The sequence below is a fragment of the Falco biarmicus genome, chromosome 1 (genome assembly GCF_023638135.1).
Source record: "Falco biarmicus isolate bFalBia1 chromosome 1, bFalBia1.pri, whole genome shotgun sequence".
Taxonomy (NCBI): Eukaryota; Metazoa; Chordata; class Aves; order Falconiformes; family Falconidae; genus Falco; species Falco biarmicus.
The window spans coordinates 67,515,449-67,528,360 of NC_079288.1; the positions used below are offsets into that span (position 1 = coordinate 67,515,449).

The 12,912-nt window shown below is 39.5% G+C and overlaps 1 protein-coding gene across 2 annotated transcripts in view; it reads left to right on the plus strand.

Annotated features, from left to right (window-relative positions):
* DLC1 (DLC1 Rho GTPase activating protein) overlaps positions 1–12,912 on the plus strand; it is a 230,746-nt gene that overhangs the window by 121,178 nt on the left and 96,656 nt on the right. The window contains exon 1 of one of the 2 annotated variants that reach the window (XM_056333830.1): positions 8,029–8,321. The exons of the other annotated variant lie outside the window; for it this stretch is intronic. Coding sequence (XP_056189805.1) covers positions 8,207–8,321 — 115 coding nt within the window. The 5' untranslated portion in view covers positions 8,029–8,206. Of the gene's footprint in view, positions 1–8,028; positions 8,322–12,912 lie in introns of those variants that run through there. 2 annotated transcript variants of the gene reach the window in all.

Sequence of the window (12,912 nt, forward strand, 5' to 3'; positions counted from 1 at the left end):
GCCATTTTGTATAAGGGATGTCTAAAGAGGAGGACCTTTAATCCAAGGAACTCTCCATCTTAGTATGACTGAGTAAACATGAACAGGAGAGAGGGAAAGAGAGTGGGAGAGAGAAAAAAACAGAAGACAAAGAAGGAAAATTGCTAACTGTGAACAAATATTATATAGAGAGAATTTTGATAGGAACTAAAAACAGGGAGTTGTTTGTTTGGGAAGTGATGGGCTGTTTGGAGGGGGTTTTTTTGTTTGTTGTTTGGGGTTTTTTTTGTGTGTGTGTGGGACCTGCAATTTTCTATTATTGTAATTTTGTGTACAACCACATTTGCATTTCCACTGGAAAGAAAGAAGTACCTTAGGCCATGTATTTTATTCTATGAAATTATATTAATCCTGCCATAATCCCAGTGATGGGACCATTCAAGATGACAAAAAGATATCTAGGTATGGGCCATTTGCATGTCAGGTCACTGTGAAGGAAGAAGAAACGACTCTGTTTAATGCTGTTTGCTGTGGTAAGGCATAACAGATGGCTAATGCTGAAAACTGATCTCAGTTCACAGCCTACTGCCGTCAACTATTCTGTATGAAAGAGATATTAACTGAGAAAGTTCACCAGCTCAAGTTAGGTATTTGGAAGTGCTTGGACACCCCTATATATTAATACTTCCATAAACCTCTAAACAGGTGACTCGCATGTTGTTAAACAGAATGAAGCTTTAACACTTCTCATTTGAATTTTCAGTTATGGCACCAGTGTTCATTAATATCCCATTTTTTCTCATTAACATACAGTATTTCAGAAAACAGTTGGCAGTAGGGGGAAGACTGGATTTTCTAATAATGTAGGGATATTTTATAACCAGTTACATTAGAAAACAAGTTAATACAGAACAATGTACAACTGAAACTGGGAGCATATCTTCTTTCATGTTATTCAGTTATTTGTTATTATTTTATATTTATGGCTGTGATTAGAAATGTTTTCTGCTTTCCTGTGTTGGTTTATTTATTATTTTTGGAGCACACAGTGATAGTGAGACAGCAGCTCAGAAACAGCCAGATAAGCTTACACTTTGAAGTGCACAGAACTCCAATTAAGCTATGGGGCTATTTGCAAGGCCAGGTTATAATCACATCATGAAGTCTGCTAAATATTGTTAGTGTTTATTTGGAATCATGCTTAATTTGAAACTCATAAATGTATAATAGAAGGCCAGGCTACTCAGTTTACATAAACCCATCAGCATGTATTTATCACACAACAAAAGGCAATTAAGGTAGATGCCTTCACAAGATCATCTCAGTGTTTCACCAGAAGTAGTCTTCAATGGTTACACATTAAAAAGTCTGTGAAAGCAACAACAGTTGCAGTCTGCATCATGGACTACTGCTAGGAAAGTGGATTTTGTGCATTTTCTTTACGACTACTTAAACACGCTGCTTATTCAAAAATACATGTCTGGGCCACAGCATGAGGGTATAAGGCCTGCATAACTTACAAAAGCAGTATGCACGAGGCAACGACTGTCACCTGGAGAGGGCAGGGCTGTCCTTGGGGCTTCCCTACACCCCTGCTACCACCATTGGGAAACAGTGCGGGGACAGCAGGCAGCGCGGTCTTCCCACCCCTGGAGGAAGCTCAGGGAATGTTGTCTGTTACATGGTCTACTATCTCTTCTCCAGAATGCACCCATTTAGGTCCCAGGCTGTTCAAAGGTTAACTACAGGGTGTTGACATGCATCTCACAGGGCACTTGGAACAAAATGTGGTGGGACACATAGTAACATATGGTTGAGTTGTGCACTCACATCATCAGCACCATTGCAGCAACCACCACCCAAACATTTGTTACTATCTTTTGTGCAGTTCCCACTGAGATCAGGATGCAGAGCAGCTCCACTCTGTTTTGATCAGTGTAGCAATGCTCCCACTGGCACAAAATGCTTGCAAGCCCTTGTCTATCCCAGCAGGGAGGAGTGAAAGGAGCAACATCGAGAAGAGCAGCCAGGCATAGGAATCAGAGGTCAGATGATGGAAAAGGATATAGCTGGGCCAGGGATGGGGAGGAAATGGTAGAAAGCATGATGGAGCCGTCTTTAGAAGGTAGAAGATTAAAACAGCAGCAAGGAATAACTTGTAAGGGATCTTGGAAAGGAATAAAAGAAATGGAGAGGCTGAAGAGGAGAGAACATTATACACAAATCGGCAGACAAATCCAGTCTGTGGGCTGGGGAGACTCCCAGCCTGTTCAACACCTTTTTCCATCAATGACTAATCTTCATTTTTACTTCATTTTATCTATATCATGCAGTGACACTTGACACAAAAAAGAAACCTAATGCTCTCCCTCAGTCCCATGTAAGTAGGAGGCCAAAACATGGGAGGAGAGAATAGACTTCCTCACTATAACCCTTATCCTGCCTGCCTTCCAAGCCTTGGAGATCTGGGTTTCTTTAACGTGCTGATTTTCACTTCTAGTGCAAGAAAAGATATAAATAATGTTCTGAAATTTTTATTCCTAATATGGAAGAAAAAAGAAAAAACTTGTCATGGAAAGATTTTTTTTATTAAAGTATCTCTTTGGAAATACCACAGTGTTACATACCCATCCCCCTTCCTTCCTTCAATAAATAAATAAATAATGAAAAAGTATATTTCAGAAGAGATTTTTTTTTAAAACCAAATCAAAACTAATGAAGACGTGGCTTTGTCATAACAAACATTTTGCTAAGATTTGTCAAGCTTCTATTGAAACTTTTCTGTTTCAACAAAGTACATTTTATTTGCCTGTCTCTCTGTAGAAATTTCTCTAAATCCTTATAGTCTGCTGTGATTCGTGGATGCTTCTTGTCTAAAGATCTGATATGTATCAGATTTCTCAGATACTGCAGATGTTGCAGTACCAGATTGTCTTTTGGAAAGCAACACATGTCAAAGCCAAATTCAAAGGGCTCCTTTCCCAGTCTGGTCTCCTAGATAGCATTTGGAGACATCTGCTGAGAGATGAAACAATGACACATGCTATGTGCCCAGCAGGCATTTTTAATTAGACCTAAAATTTTGATTTTGAATCATTCTTTTGTTTTGTGGTACTTTTGGAGAGTTATGGCATTACTTTTTTGTTTCTGTAACAAGGGGAAGGCGGTTGCATGCATCAGATCAGTCAAGCTGCATAGACCACCCAGTGAAGATGGTCTGAATTTGCCATACTATTTGTTGCATGCAGCCCATATGGAAGTCACAGCACAACTCAGACTGGCAGCATGTTTGAAAAATTATGTGTCTCTGAATGGCTATGCATATTTTGGATGCATACATCCTTCCAGACTCAAGGGGCCAGAATCACACAGATGAACCAGAGATAAACATAAGAATTTGCACATTCGTAAACATTCAGAAGGGAAGTTGATGCACTGTGAGCAAGCCTGAAGAGAGTGAGGCTTGCATAACTGTTTACTTCCTAGGAGCTGGATGTTGCCAGAACTAAAAATGAGATCACCATTCCCGTCCATCCTAATACCTGATGCATTCTGTCTGCTCTTTGCCTTAAAGAGGAAAAAGAATCTTTAATGTTATTTTTGCAGACCAAGGTATGGACAGAACCACTAAAGGACAGAAAACAGATATATTTGGCAAGGTTAGATCCTTCAGCTTGAACTGCTGAGGAGTGGTAAGGTGGTTAGGAATTAGCCTCTGCCTTCTGCCCTCAGCTGGTTTAAGAACAGTATGTTTAGGAAAAATGAGTGGCACTTTACAAGTAAATCCAGCCTTGAGAGAAAGACTGGAGAGGCACCACTTTACTGATATTAACAAGACCTTTTTAAAAATATTTCTGAAAAGAGGAGTGGGAGAACTCAGTGGCTGCAGCCCAGAGGCAGGCTAGGCCTGGCTAACCAGAAGGACACTGTCCTGTGAGCAGCAGTGGCGGGGCCGATCTTGGCTGGCAGGAGAGCAGGGCTCAGCCCAGCTCCAAGCTGGCTGAACAGGCAGGTGGGGATACGGTCTCTATAAATATTTGCCTGTGGAATTCCACAAAGACTTCCCTGGGCATGCATGCTGCTCCGCACATGTTCACAGTCATCTCTTTCCTGAGGGGGTACTGTCACCTTTCCCCCCCAAACACTGTCTGCTGCATTCCCCTCTTGTCAGCAATAGACCCCCTCCTTCAGATTCCTATCATACTATTTTTAGTCCAGCACACGTCTTTGCTGGCCCATCCATGTTTATCTTTTGAATATAAGAATTTCTTTGGGCTTTTTTTCATCTCAGCCATTGAACAGAAAATACTGAAAAAAGTAAAATAATTCTGGAGGATAGCTGCAGTAGTGACTGCACTATGATTGTGATCACCGTGAATATTACTCAAGTACAAAACCTGTGCCTGCTGGTGGTCTTCCTTAAGTTTCCAGATACAGTGAAGCCAAGAATAGAGCTGCATCATAAATTTTACCTAGATGCTGGTTCTGGGGTTAGGACTTTGCTTATTTTTGCCTGCATTTTGCTGTAGTACCTGTATACAGCTAATTGAATTGTAGATGTAACATATGGAAGGGTGCCCAGGCCATTTCCCAGCTAAAGGAAGGTATTTGTTTTCAGGAGATTTTCCAGGACATTTTCGAATAGAGCAGCCAAACATTTTGCCATTTTCTTTGAAAACATTTTCTTTGCCAGTCCATAAATCTCACCATTAAAACTTTTTACCTTTAATACCATTCCCAGTGCTCTGATTTAACTGTTTGATTTAACACCTTTCTCCATAAATTAATCTAATATACATTCATGTTGACCGACATCAGAGATTCACTAGCCGAGGTCTGTACACATGTACTTGGCACTAGTGGCATCCTCTCCCAGTTGAGACTGTGAGCATGAATTTACCAGAGAAATAGAGAAAGCTTTTCCATGCAATCTGGAGGTAACCGTAGGCACGTGATTCAGGTAGCTGTCTCCACTCAAACAGCTAAACTTGCAAGGCGAGAGGGAGTACGTCTGAGCTGAAAGGGCAAATATCTCTCTCTACGTGGGCAGGTATCATTTGGGCAGTAACACTTCTTCAAACACAGCGTCATGTCTGGGAATGCAGGAGGAGCTTGCCTGAGGTGCAGTGTAGGGCTCTCAACATGAGTATCAGACAATGGCACAGCAGCCATGGCAAGTCGCAGATTTCCCCTGAGTGCGTGGGTGTTGCCCAGCATAGAACTAAGAGCAACTGCCACCATCACCCTGGTGGCACCAGCTGATAGTATCCCAGAGCATCGGGTTTTGTGGATGTCTTTTCAGCATCTTTTGGGTATTGAGAGGTCCAGACCGAAACAGAGTGCATTGTTCTACAAGGGTTGTTATTTAAATAACACAAGCACAGAGACTGAAGTACAGCTCTGCTCTGATGCCTCCTTTTTAACATTATTTTTAAATCATTTTATACTTTCATATTGCATGGCAAACATTTTATGACCACAGTGAATGTTGTTCATCTCAAATTTCCTCTTTGTGTATATTTGCTTTTTAACTATCTTACCCATTAGATCTCTCAATCCACACTTTTCTATAATTGATGTCCTTTTATTTCCTATCCAGATTTCTAGCCTACTGATACCTAGCTGTTTTCTTGTCCATGGTCCATTAAGAATGTTCTGACATTTAATTAAATTCTTTACAAAATCTACTTAGATTATCCATTTCTGTGTTGTAACATCAGACAAGCAGACTCTCTTAGCCATCTTCCCCTGCTTTGTTACCGTTTATCTTTACTCCTTCTTTGCCCTTTGTTGGGTCATGCTGACATTTTCCAGCCCATTTTGTTGAACTGGTTGCGCTGACTGTTTTAAGTATTTTGGGTTGTGACATGTCTACCTATGTAACAGAACCCACAACAGTTCTCATAGAATTAAACCCTGATCAGCAGCCTATATATTGCCCTTTTTTTAAAAGTTGATTTAGCTGCTAAAATGAATAATAGTGGGTGCATTTTTATTGACATTTTAGCCTCGACCAGGTGTACGCTTTTGAAAAAGATTTTCAAAAAAAAAGGATCTCCCAACAGCACCCTTTGGTTTGTATCTCCAAGCAGTCTTAGAGCATGTGAACTGGTTTGGTTTCATATGAAACTAAGCCAGAAGATGCGTCCTGGTAGAGCACCAGTGATCTCAACCCTTGGTGAGGATTCATTCAGTTCATGAGACCCAGGTAGACCTAGTTCAAAGTAACCCCACCTCAAGATATGTTAGAACCTTGGTACCATTTATTTTGCTCTTTCTGGGCCACGTTGTTGGTAACATAGGCATAGCCACTGGTAGTTAAAAATCTGCTGAGACTGCCTTCTCCCTCATTGCCTTCTGTTTTCCTCTGACAGTGCTACTCAGCTGAAATACAGAGGTATACACATTCAGCTCCAGATATTGCTTACTACATCCTCATTTAAAAATGAACAAGTATTCTTCTGAGCTGGTCACCAATAGAAACAATAGCAGATGTCACCTGAACAGGCCGCACATGTTTCAAAGTAGATAGATTACACTCTGGTCATCATGTCAGCATTTGCCTATGTAAGCATTGTCACTTGTTCTACAAGGAAGTTTTGCTAGAATAATAACAAAAAAAAACAACCACACATTTCAAGAGTAGTTGAATTTTTCTAGAGCGTTGGATGCTTCTTTCTCCATCCAGCCTCAAAAAGTAGGAGGGGTGTAATGAAGAAAGGAACTGCAGACTGTAGAGATCCCTTGCTGCTGTTGATTTTGTTCAAAGATGTACACAGGACATTAATGTTTGCAGATGCTCTATAAAGATAAAAGACAAAAGCCTGGGAGGAAAAAAAATATGATCTGCTTTAAATAGATGGTGAGCCAATTCTTCCCTCAGTTACACTATTGCAAATCGTGTAAATTTCTTTTCATTGTTGGAATGAGATCATGATTTGTCTTAAAGGAAATGAGGACTAGTGAAAGGGAACTGAGAAGGCATTGGAAAAAAGTTACATAAGAATAAGTACAATAAGAAAGTGTGAAATAAATTATCTAGTCTAATTAAATGAAAAACTCTTTTGTTCTTAGGAAGAAATTCAAAGGGAGTGGGACTCCACAGGCTGAAATTTGTGATTCTGTAATTTGATCTGTGCACACCAACCTTGTGAGAAGTTAATCAATCAATTTTAATGATAACATAATACTTCTCAAGAAAACAACAGCATCTGACTTTAACAGCTGTAGTTGCTGTGAAAATCAAGGACTCCACCTAGAATTAAAATGAAGACAAATTTATTCAACAGTTCTTGCTTTCCCCAATAACAAAGGGGATTACGTTTTTAGGCTGGGATGTCTCACCTCTTCACATATTGGCATACATAACATTAGGAAAGGAGTCTTAGCTACCCCTTTATTCCTCCCTGTCTCCCTCAGGGAAGCCACAGGACAAAGTAATCAATTAAAAAGGTCAAAATAAGCAAGGTCAAATGGCTTCATTTACTGTGACTATTAATCTCAGTTACATACATAAACTTTTTACATATGGAACCTTCTCTTTCTACTCAGCAAAGATGCAGGGGCCTAGTTCCCTCTCCTTTTTTCTTGTCTCCCCTTTTCCTCTCACTTTTATATTTCCATCCCTTCATTACTGTGTTGGCATAAAGTACTACTACATACAGGAAACTCAGAATCAGGCCCTATTCTGTGCCACAGATGGGGTAATATGCAAGAAAAATATGGTAATGAAATAAGGTACCTGAACTGCAGATACTTAAAATTACTTTATCTCTTTTCTGTTTCTTACCTTTTTCATGTCAAACCATGAAAGATTACCTGAAATATCAGTTAAGCAGGGAAATATTATCCTAATAAATGAGCATGCAAGTATGTGCCTGGTAAGTTATTTGATTAAACAGGAAGCTAGAATCCTATAGATATCCACAAATAAAGCCCCAAATCTAAATGACTGTATCGTTAGCTCATTTGTAAACTGTTCCAGATGTAAGATTTTGGCAGCTTTCCAGTAGGCTGGCTGCAGTCTGAGCTTTTCTGCATCCGCAGTGAGAACTGCAATGCCTGACTCTTCAAGGAAAAGCTCCACAAGGCTGATGACAAATTATATAAAGTAACAACCTGCCTGCCTGGCAAAGAGAAACTCGGACAGATCCCCAGGCAAAGAATGCCCTTTTTCCCGGGGCCAAGCTGCAGCCATTTGACTCTGGATGTGTGATCGATCTGCATTATGCATCACCCAGTGAAAGCCCCTCTGAGAAGATCATTTAGTGATCATATCAGGGACTCCACTGCTAGAGCCTTGGACGTTATCTGGAAAAACACGAGAGACAGACGACTGGCAGGTGAGAAGGACATTACATAAGTATATTTTAAGATTTGTAAGGGACCATAATCAATAACGGTAATTAGTGGCATCATTTGCATAATGTATTGATGTCGCCTTTAAGTATCTCTCCAGCCTTTTGTTTCTGTGTCACGTTACTTCGGTGCTTTGCCTACGGTGGACTGTATGTGCTCCTTCAATTAGACGAGATAAACATCCGTTAAAAAAAAAAAACAACAGTGAATTTTTGTCTGATAATGACAGTGCAAACTCCTCAGACTAAAGTGCGCTGAAGCATTTTATTTTGCTGTTAGGTCAGACTGTGCTTTACTGCTGTGATGTGCTTCACTGAGTTGTGTTACAGAGAGCTTTGCAGCCAAGGAGTGTGTCAGTTGGAATATCTGGGCTGTGCACTGAGCAATTACTGGTATTTCCTCTGGCAAGGATTTCAGTGCTGTGAGCTCCAAGTGAGTGTCAGGTATGCCAGAGCTAGGTTTCTGAGATATAAATTACCATCCAACTATATGGTTACAGTTCACATTTTTATTTTGACTTGCAAATACTCAAAAACTCGAGGCAAACCATAACAGAGGGCTAGAGCAGAAGATAATTTAACTTGCTTTATTTTGCTCTTCTGTTATTGTCTGCCTGTTAGATTGAATGCTTCTCATCCACCCTGCTGGGGTTGTTACTTTTATTATTGCAACATTTAGAGGTTTCAGAAAAGGCAGCAGAAATGTACAATGGGTGTGACATGCCAGAGGGATCCTTTGGTTTGTTTGTATACTTACAGTGGGGATGGTTTATCCCGCGGGCGGGGGGGAGGGGGAGAGGAGAGAGGAGAAATGTGAATAATGATAAGATCAAGGATGAGATGATGGAGAAGCAGACGATATGGCTCACTAATGTAAACTGAACTTTTACATCATTCTCCTGCACTTATATTTTGGAGAAGAGCAGCTAAGTGCATAACAGACATTTGTGAATTCCAAATTCTGATTTGTGAATTCCAAAACTGATTACATCAGGTAATCAGGCAGGGAGTGACCATGGCATATAAAGAAACACAGGGGCAAAAACCTGCTTTAAATTAGAGCAATTCATAAAAAAACTTGTTCTGTGTCAATGGCTAGATAAATCTTGTGCCTGTTCCCATAGACTACAAAGGACAGTGAGTTTCCTGGGCAAAGGACCTCAGCATTACAACTGTTTTACAGTAAAGCCTCATGGTCACAGGAGATGGGGACATTACATTTACTTTAGTGCTCAGCAGTTAGTCACAAACATGGCAGTGTTGTGAAAGTGCTGGACATTAACCTCTCTTCCATGGCAAACTGAACTGGGCGCATAGTCCATTTCATCTCTCAAAGGTGTGTTAGAAAATTGGACTGTTTTGGTGGCTTTGAGACTGCAGGGCATGGAACATCAGTCACAATGCAGGTCCTGATGTTCAGGATGCTGTTGAAACTCTACTGGAAGGAGCACTGAGAGGAAAGAAATTCTGAGTGAAAAGGCACAGACGTTACACAAATCTATAAAAGGCAAGCTGGTGGGACCAAGTCAGCTTTTGTTTAATCTGTGTGTTGCCTGGTCAGCTGGACACTTGTTTACCCTGGCATTCATTTCCATTCCACCTGCTAGAGTTGTTTATGTGAATGCTTTGAAGTAAGCTTTTTAATTTATAGTTAAGTTCAGAATGGCATTTGTATCAACAGACTACAAGCACCTCTGGCCTATGTCCACATAAGAAAACTACTACCAACCATTTTCTATAAAATTGGTTTCCTCTCATCAGTTCACATAGGAAAGCATATAATGACATGTAATTTATACTTTCTGTATGTGACCTACATATGAAAATACACAGGTTTTATCAGGATATCAAAAGGCCTTGATAAACATATATATTTAACCTTGCATATGATTGTCAAATATTTGAGGGATGGATAACTGCTAATTATATTTCTTGAGACTGTCACATTCCTAGAAACGCAGAGTGAACATGAACCCTTTAGCCTCTTTAGCTGCACTGATAAGGGTCGGCATGTTTTTATTGTACTTGGCAGATGGTTGTGAACATGAACGTCACAGTTTTTATCAATACAAGGCTTAGATGTTAGAGGACCCTTAAAAGCAGTGACAGTTCAATTTTCCAGGTTGTGCTGGTGATGTAGGCTTGTCAGTCCACTAGTATATTTGGGCTGCTGTCAGTCAGAAAGTCAGAAAACCATCAAGCTAACCCCCCAGTAAGCAGTGCAGTATGTAAGTGGAGTAGTTAGCAGGGTATATTCTTGAAAATACTTCATGAATAACAGATTCAGGAAAAGAAACAAAACAGCAACAAGTTGTGTTGCTCTTCTGTTTGTTCTCTGGAATATCAGCAGTTTAAACTGCTGACTACCTAAAAATGGTAAAGAAGGGTCATGACACTGAAATCCACTTAGATCAGCAATTTGTGTTATCAGGACACACCTTTGAAAAAGAACACAGTATTTGCAAAAGAAAAAAGAAAATGTGAAATATGCATTCTTCATGGCATATTCAAGAAAAAGTAATCCAAAAAATGTTTTACCTTTAAAAAAAAACTGCACAGAAATAGCAAATTGTGCAATATAATCTGATATAATCATCAAACAGGCAGTACTATCTACCTTCTAGCTAGGGAAAACATCACAGAAAATGTTTTCTATTAGATCATGTAGTCTTAATGACAAAAAAGAAAGGTAGCATTAGTTTTGGGCAAAAAGTAACAAAAAAATTTAAAATGCCATTAAAATTGCATGAAACTAAAAGATAATAGCTAAAGATGCTTTGATTTTGGGCGGGCACAGTAAAGGGAGGCAAACAAATACAAACTGTCCTCTCAGGTCACCTCTGCGTGCCACCCTACCCTGGCCATGATGGAGTACCGCAGAGCGGCATCCTCACACTGCTGTTGGACACTAACACCAGGGCTGAGTTACTGTGTGTGCCATCTCATCATGTGGCAGAATCACCTGTGTTTCAGCCAGCTGGGGCCAAGCACACTTGTATAAATATGGTATATTATTATTGTATAGATATGGTGTCTTGTACAAATGGGGTACATATTTATAAAATACCTGTTCTGAGCAGCAGTGAGTTGCAACTCGGTGTAATCACATCATGATCAAACTGCCTTTGGCGGCACACGGCTCATGGTTTTCCACTCAGTGTCTTTTCTCCTCTTTCTTAATTTACGCAGACAAAGAAAATCTAGATGCATGTTTGCAGTCGTATCTGGTGATCTTAATATGGGGAAAATTAATCACTAAATAAATCACTAAACACAATGGAAGTATTTTCAATTGCTGGGACATCAAAAATGCCCAGAAGAGATGGGATACAATTTGGAGCAATGGAATGAACAGCAAAGAGTAAGAGGACAGAATAAGACTCAAGTTGCCAGATTCCCTAAATAGGCAATTTGAAAATTTTAACTTTTCCTGTTATTGCATTCACAAGAAACAGAAACATTTCCTTGGGAATTGCCAGTTTATTCCCCATACTGATGTCAAGGCTTAGCTGGGAAGGAAAGCACACTCTGGCTTCTTCAGCGACAGGCCTCCCAATAAAGACCAGGGGTTTTTGCACAAGAGGGGCGGCAGCAGTGAGCTTCTCCAGAGCATGCAAGAGTCGTTCTCAGCTCTGAAATGTACATATCCTCAAAACACTGTAGACAGATTTCTCCTAGTGCCTCCACTGTATTGCTGGGTGAATTATCTGCATGATAGACTCTAGATGACACGATGTAGCATTTATCTGCATCGTACTAAGAACCATTATGCCCATCATACCAAATGACTAAAAGGTCCTGCATTTTTCATTTTCACCAGCATTTTTTAGAAAACATGGTCAGACACTGAGTACAACCAAATACTCATATGCCCCAATCTCTTTTTTGGGCTTTTTGGTTTGTTTTGGGGTTTTTTTTTTTTTTGTTTTGGGTTTTTTTATGATAGAAAAGCTAAATAGTCTTCTGAAATATCTAGTATTTTAGAAAAAAAAAAGAATGTGTAGGTAGTCTAGGTTTGTTGAATTATGTCTAGTTTGCTGCAGTGGCTTAGTCATTGAAAGTCTGTGGGAAAACATTACTTATTTGGTATTTTAAAAATAAACCTTCAACTTTTCTATTTGAAATTATATTATTGATTGACCTACTTACCATTTATAATTTTCAATTTTCAATTTTTTCTTAATTCAGTTCACTAAAACTTTACAATATTTCATTTACCCCAGAATTAAGTTAATTTTGTGACTTTTGGCCCACTAAAAATAAAGTGGGCTTTTGTCACCCTTGTTTTTCTTGGTTTTGTTTTCTGTTAATTGCCAAAGAAATGAAAAATAACTCAGTTGAAAAGATCTGTTACAGACCACTTCTCATTATGCCTACTTTGCTAGTGTTTGAATCTAGAAAGGTTATATATGTCCTTGTCAGTTATCACTAAAGATGTAGCCACAGAGAGAACTATTTTCCATTTAGATTCCTTTTAAAGGACTATCAGTCAGCTTTCATCTATTTTCCATGTTTTTAATAAAATCTGAATTAATTTTGAATCTACTTTTGAAAAGTTTCTCTGCAGGCCCCTTTG